The sequence below is a fragment of the Trichosurus vulpecula genome, chromosome 2 (genome assembly GCF_011100635.1).
Source record: "Trichosurus vulpecula isolate mTriVul1 chromosome 2, mTriVul1.pri, whole genome shotgun sequence".
NCBI lineage: Eukaryota > Metazoa > Chordata > Mammalia > Diprotodontia > Phalangeridae > Trichosurus > Trichosurus vulpecula.
The window spans coordinates 125552423-125575253 of NC_050574.1; the positions used below are offsets into that span (position 1 = coordinate 125552423).

At 50.9% G+C, this 22831-nt stretch overlaps 1 protein-coding gene across 1 annotated transcript in view; it reads left to right on the top strand.

Annotated features, from left to right (window-relative positions):
• ARAP1 (ArfGAP with RhoGAP domain, ankyrin repeat and PH domain 1) overlaps positions 1–22831 on the top strand; it is a 108374-nt gene that overhangs the window by 50861 nt on the left and 34682 nt on the right. The window contains 19 exon segments of the mRNA XM_036744554.1: positions 8426–8519; positions 8522–8570; positions 10312–10385; positions 11303–11409; positions 11606–11761; positions 12271–12364; positions 13003–13143; positions 13485–13568; positions 13571–13645; positions 13647–13679; positions 13913–13951; positions 13953–14020; positions 14639–14817; positions 14820–14837; positions 17086–17171; positions 18049–18139; positions 18142–18168; positions 18171–18229; positions 21323–21497. Coding sequence (XP_036600449.1) covers positions 8426–8519; positions 8522–8570; positions 10312–10385; positions 11303–11409; positions 11606–11761; positions 12271–12364; positions 13003–13143; positions 13485–13568; positions 13571–13645; positions 13647–13679; positions 13913–13951; positions 13953–14020; positions 14639–14817; positions 14820–14837; positions 17086–17171; positions 18049–18139; positions 18142–18168; positions 18171–18229; positions 21323–21497 — 1649 coding nt within the window.

A 22831-nucleotide genomic window follows, 5' to 3' on the forward strand; every position in this document is an offset into this window, starting at 1 on the left:
CCGCTGCAGGGGCTCAGTGTGGGTCTTGTTCCTGAGGTCTCCCCACCCCGCCCCACTCCCCCACCCAGTGACTCTTATTTCACTGGCACTCTCTTCCTCTCCTCTAGTCAATTCTTTCTGGATCTCAGAATTTTCTTCTCTCTGTTTTTCTTGCTCTTCTCTCCATCTCTTGTACTGTCTCTCACTTTTCATTCTGCCTCCCTTACTGTTACTTTCTCTTTTCTTTACGTTTCTTCTTCTGACTTTCTTTAAGTCTCTGTCACTCTCATTGAGTTGAATTCTTCTAACTTATTCTTTCCTTCTACTTCTCATCTCTCTCCTTTCTTTTCCTCCTTCCTCCTTCTCCCCCACTCTTCCCCCTTTCCTCTCCTTCTTCCCTTTTCCCCTCTTTTCTTTCCTTCTCTCTTCTTCTCTCTGTCCATCTCTCTTTCCTCCCTCACTTTCCTTCTCCTCCCCCCCCCCCAGGTCTTTGTCTCTATAAGACTACCTCTGATTGCATTTCTCCTTCTCTCCCTATCCTCTGGGAATGCTGGCTTAACATGGAGGCAGCCAGTATAGGAAGGGAAGAATGAAGTATTTTCCTTTTCCCTTCTCCTCATTCCCCACCCCACCCTGTCTAAGAAAATGGACCCAGGGGTCCCTGACTCCCAGGCTATAGAGCTCCTGAGTAGCTTCCCCCCAGGATCACTTGAAGCCCCCACCCCCTGAACCTCAGAGGCTGTATGTAGCTTTATCAGGGCAGGCCTGGTCTGGAGATGTGGTTCTATGCAGCTGCTGCCTTCACTCATGACCTTTCTTAGGTGCTGGTAACTAGGATGACCTTGGCAAAATATGGTTGGATTTTTGTTCCCCCTAGGCTGGGACTTTGAAGCTCATTAATTCAATATCTGGGGTACTAGGAATACCTGGGTCAGAAAATAACAAAGGAGGAGTTACATATGCTAGGGCCAGAGTTTGCTTCGATGGGGCCCAAGGCTAAAGTTTCTCCACACTTGTCTCACACAGACCTGGAAGGGACCTTAGAGGGAATCTGTAACTGGTCAGAAATCCCTTGTCAAATACCTCTGACAAGAGCTCATCCAGGCTCTGCTTGGAGGACTACCAGTGACCCTCCTGAAGCAGCCCATCCTACTTTGGGATAGCTCTGGTTGGGAATGAGGGGATGGTCAGTGCAGATTGGTTGATGAAAGTGCATGGTAAAAGGGGTTCAGACTCCTAAGGGGGTCTCCACAGGGCTCCTCCCCTGCCAGGGTCACTTGGGAGTGATCCCTAGAGGTTGGCTGGGCCAGGAAGGCTTCTGGAGGACAGAGCAGCTTGAGCTGTGCCTCAAAGGATGAGGACGATGTGGATGGGAGTCCAGAGAACTTCCCCCATATGAGGGGCAAGTGAGCAAAGGACACAGTTGCTGGAATGAGCCTGGCTTATGTCAGGAGAGGATGGTGAAGTACCTGGCCTGACTGGAATAATGAGAGTGTGTGTACCTGGTTGCTGGGAGAGATGAGGGTGGGAGAGAAGGGAGATAGAAAGCAGACTCCAATGATAACAATGAGGAATTTGGACTTCGCATGGATCACAGGGGAGCTATTGTAGGTTCCTGAGCTAGGAAAGTAATGTGCTCAAAATGGCTTGTAGAAAGGTAACTTGATTCCACATACACAAAGCCTCATTGAGGAGGCTCCTGCTGTCTTCCAGAGAAGAGAGACTGAGGTCTGAGCTGAGATGGGGATGGACTAGGGCCCAGAGAGGAGGAGACCAATGTCCCTTCTTTCTTTGCTTCTGTTTTTTCTCCCCTTTCTCTTTGTGTCTTTGAGTGTCAGTATCTTTTTTTATCTCTCTAACTCTTTCTCTTCATATGGCAGAGGAGAGATAGGAGGAGGCTGATAGAATTGTTTGACATTTCAGCTATTTCTATGATGTGGTGAAGTTTACAAATGCTTTACATACATTGCCTGCTTTACATGGAGTAGGGGCTTAATAAATGCTTATCTAAATGGAATGACCTCACTTGAGGCTCACAGCAGCCTTATGCAGTGAGTGGTATATTTAGTATTATTCCCACTTCCCATTTTCCAGAGCAGGATTAAAGCGACTTGCCCACGATCACCCAGCTTGTGATTGTCTAGGGTGGAGAATGGGGCCTCTCTGAAACTTTGCTTTAAGGCAGCAAGACGTAGGCCTGAGAAGCTGGGGATGGAGCTAGCGCCTGGGCCCCAGGAGAGAGCCTGGTTGCTGCAGGAGGTCCCCAAGAGGCCTAGCCTGGGGCATGAACTTAATGACCTCCTGGGTCTTGTGATGTTGGGGGAGCTCCAGGGTTGGTTCAGACCAAGCTCAGAGGAAGCAGGCTAGTGCTCAGAGAGAAGAGTGGAGACAGTGGAAGAGGAAGAATAGGATTGAGGAAGTAGGGTGCTCTGGGCCAGGGGATAAATGAGACCTGTGGGCAGGCCCCGTCAGACGTTTGGGGCTCCTTCTCCTCATCAGCAGCTGTTTGTTACAGTGGGTAGAGTACTGGACTTGGAGTGAGGAATGATTGAGTTCAGATTCTGCCTCAAGTACTTACTAGCTATGTGACGTTGCTATATGACCTCTCTCAGCCTCAGTTTTCTCATCTGTAAAATGGAAATAATGATATCTGCTACACTCGGCCATGGTGAGGACCAAATGAGCTAATGTATGTAAAGTGCTTTGTAAATCTTAAAGCATTCTCAAAATGCTATCTCCTTTTATCATCTCAGCTCCTGACTGTAGCCTCCAGGGCCGTCCAGGTCAGGGCTTGTCTGTCCAAGACTTTGAACATCTTTGTCATGAGTTCTAGATGAATGAATGAACGATGGGACCTTTGACCAACCACCTATGAATCATGGTACTTCTCAGAAAGGAAGTTCTGCCCTGGGTCCTGGACTGAAGACATCCACTTCCAGGAGTGAAGACTGACTAATGAGTTTTCCCCCTTGCTAAGGCCAATGGCTACCTTGGGAACTGTCCTAGAGGGTGGGGTCAGCTCTCCCAGTCCGATCTCTGCTGCCCCAGAGTTGGCGCACTACATGGTGTCCTGCTACAGGGGTTATATGGGAACTAAGAGGTCTCGTGTTACAAACCTGTATGGAGATATTTTAGAGTAAAGAGTCTATCAGGTAAAGATACCTGTTACATATAAGGTCCTCTGCTTAGCAAAGAGATTCCAAGGATAGCTGCCATGTAAACGCTACCCTCAGGAAGGTGCTCACAGTCTAAGGCTTGTACAAGGTGTGACATGTGATGAGTGTAAAGGAGAAATCCAGAGAAAATGGCCTAGGAAAATTTGAGGAGGAAGAGACCATTTTCATCTGTGCCTGGAGGAAAGGTGAAGAGGGTGGGGCAGACTGGGAAGGTTTGTGGGGGAAGGTGGGTCCTGAGCTGAGTCCTGAAAGTAGAGAGACTTCATTTGGTGGAGATGAGGAAGGAGTGCATTCCAGGCAAACCGTGATGGTGGGTATGACCACCTGGGACATGGTAGATGGCTTGTGTAGTTCTGTCATCCAGTTCAGTGTGAATGAGGCTGGAAAGGGAAAATGGAGTCAGATTAGGGAGCGCTTTGAGTGCCAGGCTAATGAGTTTGTATTTTGTAATGTAGGTAATAAAGGAAACACTGAAGGATTCTGAAGCAGGGTGGTGACACTGCCAGACCTTATATCTATGCCTATGCCTATGGAAGATTATTTGGTAGCTGTGTGAAGAATGAATTGGGGAACGATAGGGAGACTGAAGGGGCACCAGTTATTAAAAGGGACAAGCTTCATGTAGAAGGTGATCTTGAGTTTTGAAGGAAACAAGGGATCCTCGAGAGATGAAGAGGGAGAGCATTCCAAGCATGGGGGACAGCCCATGCAAAGGCTCTCTAAAGGTGGGAGATGGAATATCATATGTGGGAACCAGCAAGAAGGGTAGTCTGATTGGCCGATCCTGCAGAGGGTGGCAGAGAGTAATGAGTAACAAGGCTGGAAAGGAATGAAAATGTGTCCTGTAAGAGTGGGAGATCAGATGGCGTAGAAAAGTCAAGAAAATAAGCAATGAGAAAAGGCCATTCGATTGGATGATGAAGAAGTCATTGGTGACTTCAGAAAGAATAGTTTCTGTTGAGTGGTGGGGAGGGAAACAAAGGATAACACACTTTCTCTGTGTGCAGGGCTCAGTGCTGGACCTTGGAGAAATACTCAGTCTAGATGAGGTATGCTTTTTGTCTTTAGGGAGTGCAAGGTCTTGGTTGGGGAGAAAATACAGACACAGATAGCTTTGATATACACCATTAATAATTGGATTAGAAAGATTCAAATAACTGCTCCTGTCAGGCCTGAGGGGATAAGCTGCCTGGAGGAGATGGCTTTTAGGTGAAGATTTAAATGATGGGTAAGAACTCACTTGGTGAAGAGGGGAAGGGAAGGCATTCCTGGCATAGGGAACAGCCTGAGCAAATGCACAGGGGTTGGTTAGCATGTGGGTTCAGGGGGCAAAGGGTCTGGTTTGACTGGAGCATAAGGTTGGAGAAAGGAGCATAGATGTTGCAGTGGTCAGGGGATGCCATAGAGGCACTTGAATGTCTGAACTTGACTCAGTAGTCAGTAGGGTGCAGCTGAAGCTTTTTGAAGTAAGAGTGATGTGGAAGATAATTTTGATAGTGTATGAAAGATGACTTGAAATTGAGAGAGATTATAGGAGGGAAGAAGGCCTATCAGAAAACCATGGGAGCTTCCAGGATTTGGGAAGGTCATGTCCCCACGGGTTCCTGAGGTCCTAAGCTGTTCCAGAAGCTCTGAGTAGGTAGGAAGAGGTGTTACCTGAGCTAAGAAAGACCAGGTCAAGTCACTAGGCAGAGTACCTGCCAATTAGAAAGCCAGAGCCCGCCTATCAGAAGGCCAGGGAAGGCCTGTGGGAAGGCCAGGGCTCCAAACAGGGTGAACAGTCCTTGAAAAGGAAAGGAGAGTTTTCAGGGGAAGGGGCCAATGGAACCTAAGTCAACATTTGGGGCAAAGTGGTGCCACCAAGCAGCAGAGCTTTGTAAGCTGCAAGTGTAGGATTCTGCCTGGCTTCTGGGTCACTGTAGGGGTACGGCAGACTCAAACAGACTGGCTGAGGGTATGGGGGAGCACCACAAGGAGACCAGGAAGTCACTTGTCAGAGGGACGGCAGATTCCTTAATACATGTCGTGAGAAGAGATCTGAGTTCTAACACTTCCCAACTCTATGACCTTCGTGCAGGAAAAAGAGCCACAGAAGTCACAGGACCTGGGTTTGAATCCCACATCTGATCCCTGTGTACCTTGGGGAAGCTTCTTAATTTCCTTGAGCATAAGTGTCTTCATCTACAGATGAGGAGGTTGGACAGATGATGTCTGAGGCCCTTTGGCTCTAGATTCACGATCTTATGTCCCTTTCTATGCTTCAATTTCCTCATTTGTAAAATTCCAGCAGTCATCCTTGCTCTTCCAAAAGTACCCCAGGCATAGGGAACTCTGCTAGTTAGGGGAAAGAACTATACCTATTATTTCATTGTTATAGGAAGTTCCCAGTGGGGAAACTCCCTCTACCATCATAAGTCATCGTGTTCTCAGCAATTTAGAGTCTTAGAACGTTGCCTAGAACATGGAGAGATTAAGTGACATAATGTCACATGACCAACTTGTGTCAGAGGTGGGACTTGAACCCAGGTTTTCCTGGCTCTGAGACTGGCTTTCTCTTTCTCCATGACGTGCTACCTCTCTCTGATATTTATTATTCACATTATTATGCCATCAGCCCCAGCCCCGCTCAGGCTGAGCAGAAAGATCAGCTAACATCCATCCCAGGCAAGGCTGGCCTAGGTACAGGACTTGGCTGGTCCAGTGATGGCCTCTATATTTGGCTGTTGGATCGCCTCCAGAGCAGGGCAACCACAAAGAGGAGGAAATGAGACACTGTGCCCAAGATCAGCTAAAGAACGGGGATGTTTGGTCTGTTGCAGAGAAGCCTTAGGGGGGACATGATAGCAATCTTGAAGTATCTGTAAGTCTGTCACATGGAGGGGCGTTGTTCTACTTGGTCCCACAAGGCAGAGCTACAAGTAGCTAATGGGAGGAAGTTGTAGGGGAGGAAATCTCTGCTCAATTTAAGTAAACCTCTTAAAAATGAGAACTCTTAAAAGTGGACTTTTGGGGAAAGTAATTCTCTGTCATTGGAAGTCTTCAAGCAGTGGCTGGGATGGTAGTGTTGCTTGGCTATGGGGTGGAGTAGTTCTTCCTTAGCACTAAGTCCATGTGGGGTCTCGGGTAGTGCCCTGGTCCCTCTCTGAGCCTCAGTTTCTTCCTCAGGAAGATTGGATTGTGAGGTCTCCATGTCCCTCCTAGCTATGGCATCTGTGCTTCCTTGCCCCGCAACTTCCTCGTAAAAGTTGCTTTTGAAATCTCCACGGAATGGAGACAGGACTTTGTCATCTACCTCCGTCACACTTTTCACCCTCAGCCCAGGAAATCCCCTAGGAGACAGCCAGGGAGAGGCAATATGGCCACTTCATTTCTGGGCCCCAGGGAGATAGAGGGGAGATAGCAGGAAGGAAACAAGCCAGGATGGGCTGAGATTGTAGATAGGTTTCATATCTGTAATTTTCCCTCAAGGAAACTCATGCTGAGGGCTGAACTGTCTGTTTCCCCTTTCTCCACTTCTCAGTCAGCAAGTCTTGCTGACGGGAAAGCTGTTGGCTTCCCCAAGGAGGGTGGAACTGGAGTGGGGGGTGATCAGAGATGTTTCTGGTGAGACTGGAGCTGGGCCTTGAAGGACAGGAAGATTGGAAGAGAGGTAGAGAATACATCTTGATAACTAGCCCATGGTCAGAGAGCCAGTGGTGGCAGGGCCAGTATTAGAACTCTTATTCAGGGCTTTCTCCATACTAGCTGCCAGGAACAACTGGAAGAGACCAGAGTTAGTTTTCACAATGTGCTCCTCAGAAGCCCAGGGTTCCATGAGCTTGCCTGAAAGAACCTCATGGTGGTGACAGGCTTGATTCATTCTTGCTTTCTGTCCCCTTTGCTTCTGCTGCGGTAATTCCCTGGGGCTGGGTCAGGTCTCAGAGGCCTGCCAACAAATTCACACGTCTTTGATGACCCTAAATACATACCTCTATGCTCAGGGTCACTCAGGGTCAGAGGAATCTAAGGATTTACATTTATCCTGAGGGGTTTTTTGCCAAAGGTTTTTCGAGGAGGGGAGTAATGAGGTCATGCTCGCGTCTTAGAAAGATTATTTTGGCAGTTGTGTGGAGGATGGATTGGAGAACGGAGAGAGACTGGAAGCAGAGAGGTTTACTAGGAGGTTAATGCCTTAGCCCAGATGAGGAATTGAGACAGGCAGGGTTAAGTGACTTGCCCAGGGTCATATAGCCAGCTATAAGTATCTGAGGCCAGATTTGAACTTCATGTTTTCTGACTCTAGGACCGGCACTCTATCCACTGCACCAGCCATGTGTGAGGCTCTGTGCTAAGGCTTAATACTTTCTCCTTGCCTCTTCCTTGTAGAGTCCCCTGGCTGTCTTTGAAATTTAGCTCAAGGATCCCTGTCTACAGCAAGCCAGTCTTGATCTCCCCAATTGATTGTGCTATCCTGCTTTGAGATTACTTTGTGTTGTATCACTTTGTGCCTATTCATGTGTGATTCGCTTTGCTTTTCCATTTACATATTGTTCCCCTCCATAAGCTCCTGGAGGGCAGGGAGTTTAATTTTTGTCTTTGCCTAGTGCAGTGCCTGGCACAGAATACGCATTTAGTAAATGAATGTGGGGATCAGAATAGATATTCTCCGAAGTTCCTCCCTGGGGGCAGCTAGGGTAGCATGGTGTATAGAGTGTGGGGTCGTGAAGTCAGAAATACTCACCTTACTGAGTTCAACGTGGCTCAGACACTAGCTGTGTGACCCTGGGCAAGTCACTTCGCCCTGTTTGCCTCAGTTTCTTCATCTGTAAAATGAACCGGAGAGAAGGAAGTGGCAAAACATTATAGTATTTGGGCCAAGAAAACCCCAAATGGGTTATGAAGAGTCAGACATGACTGAACAACCCGAACGACAACAAAGTTTCCTTCCATCTCTAAATCTATGGCTTTATCTTCTGGTTACTACGTGTCTCCTCAGTCTCCCTGATCTTTGTGTGAGGAATTGCTACAGTTGTCCAGGCAGTAGGCAGAGGATACTGAGGCTTGGGTCAGAGCTACGGGAATGGAGGTAGAGATTGAGAATGAGACTAGACAGCAAAGGCAGTGGTGTGGGGACAGCAAGGAGATTCCCATGGAGATATGCAGATGGGCAGGGACAACCCTTCTTCTAGCACTGTCCTGTTGTTCTGAGACATCCTTGGAGGCTCAGGGTCATGGTACAAAGAGGAGTCACCACGAGTCCACTTAGCCCATGGTATCTTTTTCTCCTATAGGCTCCCCACAGAAGAGGAGAAGTCACCAGAGCCTGAGCTTGATGCACCTCATCCCCAGTCTCCCAGGTTCCCTCCCAGCCCCCTCCACTTGCCTTCAGCGCCCCAGAAATCCCCCCAAAGCCCTCCCGCCTGCTGCCTGAGTTTGGTGAGTCTTGTGTTTCTCTGAATTCCTGATAATCATTGTTTCTTAGGGTGTCCTTGACCGCTTTCCATTGGTATCGTTGCGGAGTCCTAGCTCACTTGCTAGATGACTTTAAGGAAATGTGGTATTTGAGGTATCCCTTAGCCTTGGAGATTCTCCCCAAATAGCTTCTTTGCGGTTTTCTTGCAGGTTTTTCTTGGTGTCTTTCCATCTCTGGAGACACCCACCAGTTTGTGGGGGGCAAACAGCCCGGGGCTAACATTTCTTCTTGAACTTTTTCTGAGAAGACCCTAACGATAGAAAGGTTGGCACTGAGCTCGATGTTGCTTCTTCTCCCATAGCTTCGAATTTGCATGAATGTTACAACTCTGGACCCGCAGTCGGATTTCTTTCAGCTCACTGCCTGGTTTCCATTTGGCTCCCTGTTTGATTCCACTAGCCAGAAGCTTATTTTCCATTAGTCCCCTCTACCTGGTTTCCATTGGGCCCGCAGTCTGCCTTCTGTCATCACGTGCCAGGAGTCTGGACCATTATTTTCCGAGTTCTAGCTGAGGGATGATTTCCCCCATTGTATCTTCTTCAACTGTCCAATTAAAAGGTGTTCCTCTCTCCTGGGTCACCTGTCAGGCCTGGGAGCAGAAACCCACCCTGCTGTAAGCTTCCCCACTCCACCCCCACCCTCCAAGCCTTTTCAATGACAGGGATCATATACCCTCTTCAGGCAGCCCATTCCATTGTAGGACCGATATTACGGAGTTTTCCCTTCTGTTTAGCCAAATTTCCTTCCCTGTGATTTCCCCACATTGTTCATGAGAATCCTCTAGGGACAATAGACCTTGCCTGTGTCTCTTTCTATGGAACAGCCCTTAAATGGCTGTCATGTTCTATCTCAAGTCTTCTCTTCTCCCAGACTAAAACCCTCAATTTGTGTTTATCTAAACTTCATCCGCCTGTGGTCTATCTCCCTCTCTATCCTGGTTCGTGTCTGAACAAGCTCTTGTCCTTATAAATGTTCTCATCAGTTCTTCCCCAGTGGTCACTAGATTAGTGGTTACCATTAGCCCCTGGCCCCGCCCATGGTGTCCTCATTCCAGTGGCCCTGACTGACTATTCTACTGTGATGGGGTGTCCTCTCTCTTGAGCCCATGGCCTCCTCCCTCCTTGCCTCCCTCACTCCCAGCAGGATGTTGCTGGCTGTGACGACACCAGGAGTGGGCTGGAACACCCTCTTTCTTTCTCACACTGCCTGTTATAAATAGCATTTCCTGCCCCACTCCACCTTTGTGCTAAAGGGCAGGATGAGGACAGCTTAGGGCAATGGAGATGTTTCCTAGCATCGCAGGATTTAGAGTGGGAGAGGATTTAGATAGCACCTCATTTAGCCCCCTCATTTTAGAGAGGAGGCAACTCAGGCCCCAGAGAAGTGACTTTCTTTAAAGTCAGAGCTAGGAAGTAGAGTCGGAATTTGAACCCAGGTCCTTTGGCCTTAATCCACTGCTCTTTTCACTAGTGTGTAGCTGCTATTTCTGGCATCAATAATTCTGCCCTCTCCTCTGCTACTCCCCAAGACAGTGCTTAGATCAGGCCTGAGTTTCCTAGAAAATTTAGAAGTTCCTTGAACTGTTGCTATGGGGTCTGTTCCCCAGATGAGGGAGCTAATGCAGCCAGACCCAGAAGGTAGAGCCTCTTGCTGTGTGCTGGGTCCCTCTGCCCTCCAGGCTTAACTCTTGTGCCTCTTCCACAGACGATTCGGACTATGATGAGCTTCCTGAAGAAGGGCCACCAGCCCCAAGCCCCACCTCAGTGATGGTCAACAAGGTGGGGACTATGGGGTGGGCTTGGGTGGGCAACAGACATCTGTCGCCATGAATGCTGAATGTCTGTGTTCTCACGAGGCTGTCTTTCTGTCTTTTTTGTCTGTGTGGGGCCACATTTTTGTCTGTCTGTCCATCTCTACAGGAAATGCTGTCTCTCTCATCTATTTGTCCAATCCACAGAGTGGGAACCCTGGGAAAAGGTGGGAGGGTCGAGTGTCTCCAGCCCTTAGCATGAAGTTAGGTGGCAGAGGATGGGGGGCCACTGGGTCCACAGGGCAGGGTAACCATAGGACGTATACAGCAAACATGTAAGACGCTTGCCATATGTAGAGCTTTCTGCCAGGATCTGGGAGGATCCAAAATTTAGATGTAAGACACAATCCCTGCCATCTTGGAGCTCACAGTCTGCTTGGGGGAAGGGGAAGCTGGAGCACAGTAAATGTGGGAGATGTGGAAGCTGGAGGGTGCTGGTCAAAAACTCAACTATGCCTTGTGCCTCCTCACCTACCCCCTCATCGTACAGAAGAGAGGACAGCAAGCCTGAAGGAAGCTGTCCTGCTCAGCCCAAACCCACTTGGCAGTCTAAGCAAGACAGGACCTTCTTCTTAGATCCCTTAGGGGTGGATTGGAAGGGCAGGGAGGATTAACCAGGGCTTACCAATTCCTACCTAAGCTCAACCGCCAGTGGAGGTGGGGAGGAGGGCCAGTGAGACTGGACTCTGTGGGTATACATGTGCCAGTTTGGATGTGTCTGTGTGAATGCGAATGGGTGGGGGGTGATGGGCGAGGTAATGTAGAGAAAGTGTGAAACTGGCCTTGGCTCTTTTGGGGGTGGAGGGGCCAGGAAGGGAGGGCTAGGTAGAGGGGTGGGGGGACCCTGAGAGGGAAGAGCCTGATCGGGGTCCCTGGTGGGGGCAGGAGGAGCCATCCCTGCAAGATGTCCTGAGGACTGTGAGCGTGGGCAGTCTGCTGAGTGAAGGTGACGAGCTTGCGGAGGATTCCCACTACTATGAGGACATCCCCAAGTAGGAGCCAAGATCCTCCTTCCCCGGGTTCTTCCTGTTCCCCCAGGGGAGTGGCCTCCTCCCAGCTGCCTTCTCTGGTGTCCCTCCAGTATCCATCAGGGGCTCCTCCAAATGCCCACCACTCCTCCTTTCCCCTGTCTCTGAGGTCCCCTCCTTAGATTGCTCCTTACCTACCCTGTCCCTATGCTTTCCCCAGTGGAATATGGGATGATACTGGTCTGAGATCCCCAAGCCTCAGCAACACCCCAGCCCCAGAGCTCCCTCCAAATCCTATGGAGGGACCGCCCTGGACCTCAACTTCCTCCACACCTGTCATCAAGGCTGGCTGGCTGGACAAGAACCCACCTCAGGGGTGAGTGATGACCCTACAGTCTCTCCTTCTCCCCCGTGCCCCACTCATGCCCCTTGTTCATAGTGTTTGGAGAATGTGCTCTGTCAATTAATTCTGGCTTTAAGATCTTCCATCAATAGGGCTTAGAAATTTCCTGTGGATGGTTCTTAGAGATCTCTCTTTCATGGGCTTTGGGGCATATAGCAAGGAAGGGCTTTGAGGTCATCTGGCCTAGTTCCCTTCCTCTGTGAAGATTCTTCCCCTCCCTTTCCCCAGCAGTCTCCACCATCTTGGCCTTCCATGGGCCTCAGAGTCTAGAGGCTGCCTCATCTTGTCTCTTGTCGTTCCCTCTGCCCCCACAACCTTGGAATCTCTTCTTGAAGGCCACCCACCTCTCCAGGTGGATGGCAAAGCAGGCCTCCTAGGTCTTCCTAGCCCAGGTCTCCATCCCATGAAACCTGTCTGTGGGTCCCTGACCATGGAGTGGCGGACCCTGGAAACCTGACTGCCTATGACTATCTTCTCCTAAGGCCCCACATATCCTACAGCGCCAGATCTTACATCTACCAGAAGCGATGGGTCAGGCTGGACTCTGATTACCTACGGTACTTTGACAGTGACAAGGTGAGACTCCAGGAGATTCTGGACTGAGCCCTGACCCTGGCCCCTGACAACTCTGACCCCACACTGAGTCTTGACCCAGGCATCGGACTGAGATCCAATTCTGTCCCCAGACTGAGCCCTAATCCTGGCCCCCAGTAGAATATCGATCCTAAGGTAGCTGGTGGTTCAGTGGATAGCATGCTGGGACTGGAGGCAGGACGTCTGAGCCCAAATCAAGCATTTCCTAGCTGTGGGCCCTGGCCAAGTCACTTCCCCTGTGTTTGCCTTAGTGTCCTCAACTGTAAAATGTCAATGATGCTATCCACTCTACCTACTCTACCTCTCCCAGTCTCTTGTAAGGCTCCAGTGAGCCCAGTGCCCAGCACACAGTAGGCGCTATATAAACGCTTGTTCCCACCATATCCCATTCTATTCTGGCCAGTCACTGAAACCTGATCTCCACCCTGGAATAAGGCATAACCTTACCTGTGGCCATACCAGAACCCAGTTCCTTCATTAGCCCTACAGACAAGGAGGGGCTAAGGAAAGAAGCCATTTGGGGGAGCTTGAGGGTCGGGCCTTGGGGAGCCAGATCTCCGAGTGACCCCTCCCCCTTGGGTGGCTCTCCTCCTCCTCCACCTCCCCCTCTGATGCTCTAGGATGCTTATTCCAAGCGTTTCATCCCTGTCTCCTCCATCTCTCGAGTTTCTGGCATCAGTGACCAGAAGTTTGAAGTCATCACACACAACCGGACCTTTGTCTTCCGGGCTGAGAGTGATGGTGAGGGGGGATAAAGGAGGGCTGAGGAAGGGGCATTGAGAGTCAGGAAGAGTGCTCCCCCCAAACTAAGAAGGAGGCACAGCCATCCTTTCTAGCACTGTCTCCCAGCCATCCTACCGAGGCTGAAGGAGACACAGACCCACACCCACAACATGTCGTCAAGCTGAGCTGAAGGAGCATGGGAAATTAGGGTGGAGAATGAAGACCTGATTAGAGCCGGGGGTTAACCTAGTAGGGGTTCTTGGCAAGAAGTGGTCATTGAGCAGGCAAGGAAAGAGCTGAGGGAAAGGGAGAGGAGATGAGTCTGGGATCTCAGAGATGGCTCTTCCCCTCCTCTTGCCCCTTGTAGCTGAGCGGACAGGACTGGGTGCAGGCCCTTCAACAGGTGGTGGAGGAGCAGCGGGGCCGGGCCCGACTCTCAAAGGCCAGCCCCCCTGGAGCCTCACTGCCCTGGGATCCCCAGACCAAGCTGGCAGCCTGGAGCTTCGAGGGGTGAAGAGCAAGCTCTATGTGGTAGTGGCCGGGCGACAAGGTGCTGCTGTATAAGAACTTGGAGGTGGGCATGAGTCTCGAGAAGAGCCCAGTGGAGCCAGGGGAGTAGGCGGATAGGGGCCAGAATCCCCCCTTCACCCTTATCCCCTCCTATAGCTCATCCCCTCCTCCCAGCATCCGTATCCTCTCCAATATCCTCATCCCCCCTGCATCTTGTCCCCTCCTTCTCCCATTCCAAACGCCCCGCCCCCCGTATGCTGTCTTGGAATTCTCATTCTAGCCTCATCTTCTTCCCAGGAATACCAGATGGGTATAGGCATCACTTTCATTGATATGAAGCGTGGGCAATGTGAAAGACTGTGATCGGAGAAGCTTTGATCTCACCACTCCTTATCGGATCTTCAGGTGAGCTCCTCTGACTCCCAGCTCTGCTATTCCCAAGCCATGCTTTTCTCATCCATGTCCTCTGTATTTCAGCTGCCTCACCCCCTTCAGATAACTGACCCCTCCTTACCCCCTCTCCCCCATTTTTAAGCTTCTCTTCTCACCCGTCTTGGGCTCTCCCACCTCCTCCATCCCAGTCCTTCTCACCACCTCAGTCGTCTGCCCCAAATCAGTCCCTTATACAACAGTACCCTCCACACCCTCCTTTCTCAAGCCATTTGTCTCCTTCAATTTTATCCTATCATCTTGGACAACCCAACCTTCTCAGCTCCTCCATCTGTGGCTGCTCCCCCACCTTGAACTACCAACTTCTCCAATGCCATTGTCATCAGGCCGTTCAGCTGTCCCACCCCCATCCATTCTGATGTTGAACAAGTGCAGATGTCTTACTTTCTCCATCCTTTGTTTGTCACCTCTTTCCAGCCCTGAGCTCTTTCCGTACCTTTGCCTCTACCTTCCACAGCCCTTGGGCTGCTTACCTTTCCTCACCATGGGCCATATACTGGCATCATCCCTCCTTTGTCCAGGCTGTCTCCTATTATCTCCCTCAAGCCTTGCTCCTCACCCATATCCCCCTAGTTTTTCAGCTGAGTCAGAGTCAGAGAAGGCAGAGTGGCTGGAGGCCATGCAGGGTGCCATTGCAGAGGCCTTGTCCACCATGGATGTAGCCGAGCAGATCTGGGCAGATGCCCCTAACCGACTCTGTGCAGACTGTGGGGCCCCCCATCCAGACTGGGCCTCCATCACCCTCTGCCTTGTGATTGCAAGAGATGTGCAGGTACGTGACTCTTAGCCATCCCACCATAAACATAGGAGGCTGGTGCGTGCTTGGGGCAGCTTCCTGGAGAAGGGCAGCCTTGAGAAGGTGGCAGAATTCACAGTGAAGAGCTCTGGACTTTGGAGCCCAGAGACCGGGAGTCTGATGCTTACCAGCAGTGTGTCTTTGGGCAATTCACTACCCTGCTCTGGCTCATTTTTTTTTATCATTAAGTGGGAATAATGATATCACAATATCTGTCACCGAAGGTTGTTATGAGGCAAGGGTTTTGTAAATGCTCATCGTTCTGGGAATGCCAGCAGAGATTCTTCTTGTATGATCCAGAAAGTCAGAAGAAGAGGAAATGCCAAGAGGAGGCATGAGACTGAGTGTGGGAGAGGATGTACCCTTCAGCTTGGTTGGAATATAGACTTATGAGGGGAATTTTGTGAAATAAAGTGCCAAATGGTATAGAGCCTCAAATGTTAGACTGAGTCTGGGCAAGGAGATGTGGCTAGATGGCAGTGCTTGTAAAAAGACCAGAAGGTCTTAATGGACACAAGCCCCCAGAGTCTTAGTCTTAGAGCTGGAAGGAAGCTCAGAGGCCAGTGAGTCTAATTTTTGTCTTTGCATTCCCAGTGCCTAGCTCAGTGATTACTTGGTCCAATCTCTATTTGAGCAGGACTTTCCCTCTACAACATTCGATTCAATTCATCACGCATTTCTTAAGTATTGGGGATACAAAGTCAAGCATGTTGCTGCCCATGATGTGCTTGCAATCTCCCAGGAGATCATATGGGCCAATTAAGTATAAAGTAGTTTCAGTGCAGGGGCCGAGGTGAAGCTACTGGTGATCAGATGCTTCCAACTGGAAGAGCCCCAAATGGCTTCTTGTGGGAGGCTCCCTTGAGCAGAGAGCCATGAAGGATCCAGGGATCCTAAGAGAGGAAACCTGGCTTAGAGAATGGGGCACTGGAGTTAGAGTGAGGAAAACTGAGCTCAGATCCCACTTCAGACACGTATCAGATATGTGACTCTGCGGCCAATCACTTAACCTATCTGTGCCTCAGTCTCTTCATATGTAAAATGAGGGGGTTGGACTCATTACCTCTAAGGTCTCTTCTAGCTCGAAAATTGTGATCTATATGGCAGCCGCTGTGTTAGCACCCAAGCACCAGGGACCTCAGTGACGCTGGCGGGTGGTGGTGGTGGTGGGGTGCAACATATTCTCAAACAAGTAAATGGAAAATATTACAAGATAAAGATATAGTCTTGGCAGGGCAGGGCACTAACAACAGGGCTAGTCAGGGAATCTTGTAGGCATCAGCACTTGGGTTGGGCCTCAAAGAGAGTTAGGGATTCCAAAAGTTGGAGATGATAGGAGGAGGCATATGAGGCATGAGGCGTCCTATACAAAAGCATGAAACGGGAGAAAGAATGGCTTGTACAGGAAAGAGTCAGTTTGTATGTAGAGTACAAAGGGAGAGGGGTGGGGAATAACGTGCAACTAGCCCAGAGAGAGAGTTTGGAATCAGATGCAGAGCTTTAAATGCTAAACAGAGGATTGCTTTTGATCTGAAAGGCCATAGGAAGCCACCGAAGCTTTTTGAGCTGGGGAGCGACACGATCCGATCTGTATTTAAGGAAGATCCCTTTGGCAGTTGTGTGGAGGAGAGAGTGGAGGCGGGAGCCCAGCTAGGAGGTTTTGTAATAGTGTGAGTGAGAGGTGATGAGGCCCTGGCTTAGCTAGGGTAATGGTCTTGTGAATGCAGAGAAGAGGACGGATGTGAGATGGGTTGATTTGGAATCTATGAGATTCGACAAAGAGGGGACAGTCACATTTGTGGACATAGTTGTGACTGGCAGAATGATGGTGCCCTCCACAGAAATAGGGAGGTGAGGAGGGAGGGGATGCTGCAGGGGAAAAGACAATTAAGTCTAGTTGTTGGGAAGTTTTTCCTCCTGTCCATTTGAAAACTGCCTTTCTTCACTGGAACCCAGATGACTTCCAGCTCAGAGCTCCCTCCATTGGATCACACTGCTTTTCTCTCTTGCCCATCTTCTTCCTTCCCTTCCTTCCCCTATTTCTCTGTCCCATTCCCCCCCAACCCCCAGTCTACCTCTTGCCCATGTATGTGTCTACCCCCCAGGGTCAGGGGCAGGATATGAGAAAGGTGGCTGCTTGGGGGGAAGGAAGTGTCAGGAAGGGGAAGGATCCATACCTGGTCAGCTGTGGCACTTGGCACCCCTGTATCCTCTCTGTCCCCAGGGGAACATCGATGGCTGGGGCCTTCTGTCTCTAAGGTTCGGAGCTTGAAGATGGACCGGAAAGTGTGGACAGAGGATCTGATTGAGGTGAGGACATCATTCTCTCCCTTTCCTTTTCCCAGAACTTTCTGTTTTTGCAGCAGGGGGATTTACTCTTGACTACCCTCAATTCTACACCTCCCCCCAACTCCCCCCGCCTTGCCCCAAGATCAAAGAAGTCCATCTAAGAGGCAGCTGAGCCTGGAGACTCCAAAAACAGAGGAAGCCCCCTCCCTGGCCCAGCCCCTGAGAGTGACCCTCCTGGGCCCAGACAGGAATATTTGGCCGGAAATCACTGGGGTGTGTGTATCTTGGGTTAGGGAGCTGGGGTAGAGGGCTTGTTTCCAAAATCCCCGCCCTCCTCACCAGGAGACAGACAGATGCTCCCTACCCCCCCCCCCCCACCCAAGCTTTGAGAACCTCAGGATGTAATGTTCCAGATGTTGGGTGGGGCGGAGCTGGCAGCTGGAGGCTCCCCTATCCCTCCCTCCCCGATAAATGTCTGTCTTTCTGTTCCCTTGATGTCTCTCCACTCCCTAAATACTCCTTTCTCCACTCTATTTACTCCCTAAATGTCTGTGCATTTATCTATCTGTTCCCTTCCTAAAAATCTGTTTCCTAAATAGATCTATCCTCTCTAAATATCTGTCTTTTATTGGAATACCTGTCTATCTGGTTATTTGCTCTTTAAATGTTTGCCCATCTGTCCAATTCTTGAATATTGATCTGTTTTTGCCCAAAGGGCTGAGCCCAGAGCCCAGGCTAGGACAGGAGGAAGTTTAAGTGCTGACTTAAGCTAGACCCTTCCAAGGCTCTTTGCTTCAGTTTCTCTTTTTGGAGAGAGGGGCATGGAATGTCAGGAAGGGGCACTGATGCTGTCAATGCTAGCTCCTGACCTCCCCTACCCCAAATTCTGTATTCTCAGCTCTTCCATCATCTGGGGAATGAAGCTGGGAAGAGGTTCTGGGCTGCCAATGTTCCACCTAGTGAAGCATTGCACCCCAGCAGCAGCCCTGAGGACGGCGGCACCACCTGGAGGCCAAGTACGTGAGGGCAAGTACCGCCGTTATCACCGTTTCTTCGGCAAGCAAGAAGAGCTTGATAAGGTCAGCCTAAGTGTGTGCTCTGGGGGGTGGCTGCCTCGTACCTCTGAGCTATCCCTGGGACCACCAGCTGTGCCACCCTTGGACTGTTGGAGGTGCTAGGGACTGCTGAGTACCCCACTTGTGGTCTGGGGCTTGGGATTGAGGTCCCAGGGGCAAAGGACCCTCAGAAGGTCCCAGGTTATTGGCACTGATGTCCTCATGATCATCTGGCCCCCCACCCCCTCACTGAACTTTCCTTGAATTCTTTTGTCTGTCTGGATGGGGTACCCTATTCCCTACCCCTCACCCCCTTCTCTCTACCCTGCCCACCCCAACAGGCTTCTCCCTAGTCTCATCCTTTCTTTCTCCTATAACATAATAAATAATAGTGATGATGATGATGACGATAAAAGACACTGACGTGGGGTGTCCCAAAAGTCTTCATATGGTTTTAAGCTTTGATAACATAAGACTTTTGGGACACCCTCTGTCACAATTTAAGGTCTGAAGAGTGCTTTGCCTTTATCTCGTTTGCACTTCTTAATGAGCCTGGGAGGTCAGAAGAGCCACTGTTCACCCCATTTTTGCATGTTAGGAGTAGAGACCTAAGGGACCTCGGGCACCACCCCCTCCAGTGCCCTGCCTTGTTCTGCTGATGGTTGCAGAATGTGAGACCCAAGAGGTGAAGGTCACACAGTTCCTATTGAACCCCTCAGAGGTGGATTTCGAGCCCAGGTGTCCTGATTTCTTCAAGGCTAGTGCTTTCCCCACTATCCCAAGGAACTTGAGGACATCCTAGAACTTTGGGTCGATGAGAATTAGTTACAGAGGAAGAACAAGAAGAGAGAGGGGTCACTGGCCCAAAGTCACAGTTTAGCCAGTAGCAGAGCCAGGATTATAACCAGGGCCCTTAGAACATAGTACGATGAATGTCCTGAATCTAAAGGGCTCTTGGAGACCAGTTTAATCCATTCCCTTCATTTTACAAGTGGGCCCTCCCAGCTCTGACATTCTGTGTCATAAGGGCCCTCTTAGCTCCGACATTCTGTGTTCTAAGAGCCCTCCAAGCTCCGACATTCTGTGTTCTAAGGGCCCTCCCAGCTCTGACATTCTGTGTTCTAAGGGCCCTCCCAGCTCTGACATTCTGTGTTCTAAGGGCTCTCTTAGCTCTGACATTTTGTGTCCTAAGGGCCCCCCTAGCTCGACATTGTGTGTTCCAAGGGCCCTCCCAGCTCTGACATTCTGTGTTCTAAGGGCCCTCCCAGCTCCGACATTCTGTGTTCTAAGGGTCCTCCCAACTTTGATGTTTTGTGATTTGTGTTTTCTGAGCTGATGATTCTGTTCTAACCCAAGTCTCCTGTCCCCTACTCCACTCCACCAGCTGTTCCCCTCCTTTCCCTCTCTGTCTTGCACCCTCCCTTCTTGCTGCTATGTCCTGCCAAAGGGAGCAGGCCTGACGCCCAGTGCTATTTCCTGCTGGGCTCATGGAAACCAGCTGGGCTGCTCCGAACCAGCTCCCCTAGGCCCCATACCCCTCGGAGGTGTAGTGAAGCTCCATGAAGCCCTCAGGGGCTCCAGCCCCACACCATGATAGGGCCAGGGCATGAGTAGTTTTGGAGACTTCTTTGGGCCACTTGGCACCTGGGATGAACTTTCCATCGGCGTCTCTGCCATAGGCTGGACCCAGGGTTTTAACTCCTTTTCCCTCCCTCAGTACACATGCTCACTTCCTGGGTTGTGGGGTGTGTGTGTGTGTGTGTGTGTGTGTGTGTGTACTCGTGTCCTGAGGCAGGGGTTGTAGACAAGATGAGCTTTGGTGAAACATCCCTCCCAGCCTCCTGAGCAGCCCCACCCCAGACCAGTCCTAAAACAAAGCTAAGCCACCTCTGAGCGAGTGGGACCCAAGAGTCTGGCTTCCTAGCCAGGCCTACTCAGGGTGAAGGAATTGGCTGGGTTCAGGCAGCCTGGGCGGGGCCAGGCAGCTCCCATTGGAGGGGCCAGCAGGCGGGTGGTGAGGAATTCACATGTGGGAGGACTCTACTGCAGAATCATCCCGCCTTCTTCAGCCTTATCCTTCCCTCCCCTCCCAAGGCCCCGGAGAGACTGAAGAGAGGCTGAGCTTAAACTGGATTCGGCCACAGATCAGGACCCAGACCCAGGAAACAGCTGCCCTGGGGGGTACTCAGCCTCAGGATGAAGCCAGGATCTGAGCTGTGACCCTGACCTGGCCCCACATCCCTCCCCTCCCCTCCACCTCTCCCCCATTCTTGTCTCCTCTCTCTCCTGTCCATCCTTCTCTGGCCACTTTCTTTCCTTCCTTCCCTCTCTTTCTCCCTCTGCCTTCCTTCCTTTCTGTCTATCCCTCTTTATCCTCTGGAACTTCCCTTCCTCTCCCATCCGTGAGTCTGTATCTCTCCCCTCCCCCTGGCCCCAGTCTCCTGGCTCTGTCCATCTCTCCTTTCAGACTGTCTCCTTCCACTCTCTCCCTCTGCAGCTCCCTGTTCTTCTCTCTTCCTCGGTCTCCCCCAATCTCTGTCTGCTTCTCTCCGCTTCTCTTCCCTTTTCTTTTTTCTCCCTTTGACCCTTCTGCCTCCCTCCATCTCTAGGACCGTCCCTTTATGTCTCCTGCTCTGTCCCTCTCTCCTTCCTTGCCCTCTGTTTCCCCTGGGTCCCTCTCTCCATCTCCCTGGGTGCTCTCTTTTCCTGTCCCTCCCCCGCCTTGAGCTTTCTCTTTCTCCCCTTCTTTCCCTGGCCTCCTGGTTTCTCCACTTTTTGTCATTTTTTGTACCCCCAGCACTTAGCATGGTGCCTGGCACAGCTCTTAACAAATGCTTGTTGACTGACTGATTGCTCCCTGTTTTTATCTCTCCCTCCTCCCCTGTGCTCTCCCTACTCCTGTCTCTTTCCTTTCTCCCTTTTTCTTTCTCTCTCCTGTCCTGTTTCCCCTGCCCTGCCTCGACACCCTTCCCTCCTCCCCCTCTCTCTTTGCTCTCAGGTACTCCCTGTGCCTGGGTCTGGCTACCATTGCTATGGGAGGGGGGAGCTTTGGGAGGAACAGGAGAGCATCCTCTCTCCTCTCTCCTGGGCCTGAGCCAGCTCAATCTCACCCCCCAGGCTCTTTGTGTGGCTGTCACCACCACTGACCTCGAAGAGACACAGGCCCTGCTGGGCTGCGGGGCGGCCATCAACTGCTTCTCAGGGGACCCTGCAGCCCCTACACCCTTGGCTGTGGCCAGGCAGGCTGGCCAGAGGCTGCAGATGGAGTTTCTCAGGAACAACCAGACCTCTGGTAAGGGGGAAGGGACTGGCCACACACATTCGTGTGTATGTGTTAGGGATGGTATATGTACACATGCCAGTCTGTCTGTCTCTGAGTCAGCATTTGTGTGTCTCTTGTTCTCGGTGTATTTGTGTGTTGTGTGTGTGTGAGAGAGAGATACAGAGTCAGGAACAGAAAAGCCGGTCCCCCTGGGATGAGTCACAGGGTGTCTGGGGGCCTTGGTCAAGAGTAGCAAAGTCATTGATTTTACTCCAGTGGCAGTCCTGGCCTGCCCCCAGCCATCCTGTGGGAGTTGGGGGTCATTTAGGGTCATTCCCCGGGCTCAGGGACCCCCAGAGTGGAGGTGAAGCATAACTTTCTGGGCCTCAGGAGCTCCAAGTCTGACAAGGGAGATATAACCCCTGCCCTCAGAGAAACTGTCCTGCTTAGAAGGAGGGAATAAGTGTTTGTTAAAGCACCTCCTTTGTGCCAGGCACTGTGCCAAGCACTTTACAAATATTATCTCATCGGATCCTCACGACAACCCTGTAAGGTAGGTACTGTTGTTGCCCCCACTTTATTGTTGAGGAAACTGAGGCAAACAGAAGTTAGAGTGACTTACCCAGGGTCACAACAGCTCGTCAGTGTCTGAGGCGGGATTTGAATTCAGGTCTTTCTGACTCAAGGTCTAGCGCTCTACCCACTGTGTTATCTGGCAGACTGTACTTGGGCTACAGTTTGGGGGCGGGGCTCTCCAAGACCTTCTGTAAGGGGATTAAGACCTGTGAGGCATCAGGGTCAGGGACCTTGGATCCCCTTCTGCCCTTGGTCAGTAGGTATCTAGACTAGTGACTTCCTGGAGCCTTGTCTAGGGCAGGGGAAAGACCACCCACCCAGGAGCCACAGGCAGCCACCACCACCCAGGAGCCATGGCAGGCATAGCCTAGATGGTGTGTGCCTTCCCCTGGGAGACTTGGAGCACGAGCGGCTGGTAGGACCACAGAGGGGGTTGGGCTCAGCCAGCCTAGAGACCGACTGGCCCACCCGGGCTGAGGCGCAGGGTCTCTCAGGGCCAGGGAGCTTCAGTCGGTCAGTCAAAGCTGATGAAGTGTCTGCTGAGGCTGCACACTGCACTTGGCATGAGAGGAGATGAGCTATTTGGCTCAGATGTAGTTCCTAGCTTTGGGGAGCGTGCATGCTGGGTGAAGGAGAAGACCCCCGCCCCCACTGCAGACGCGCACACACGTACACACACACATGCACGCCCCACAAATGCATGTTCACGTATATACACATATACAACTACGCAATCCACATGTACACTGTACACAATACATATGTACACAAAACATACATACACAATA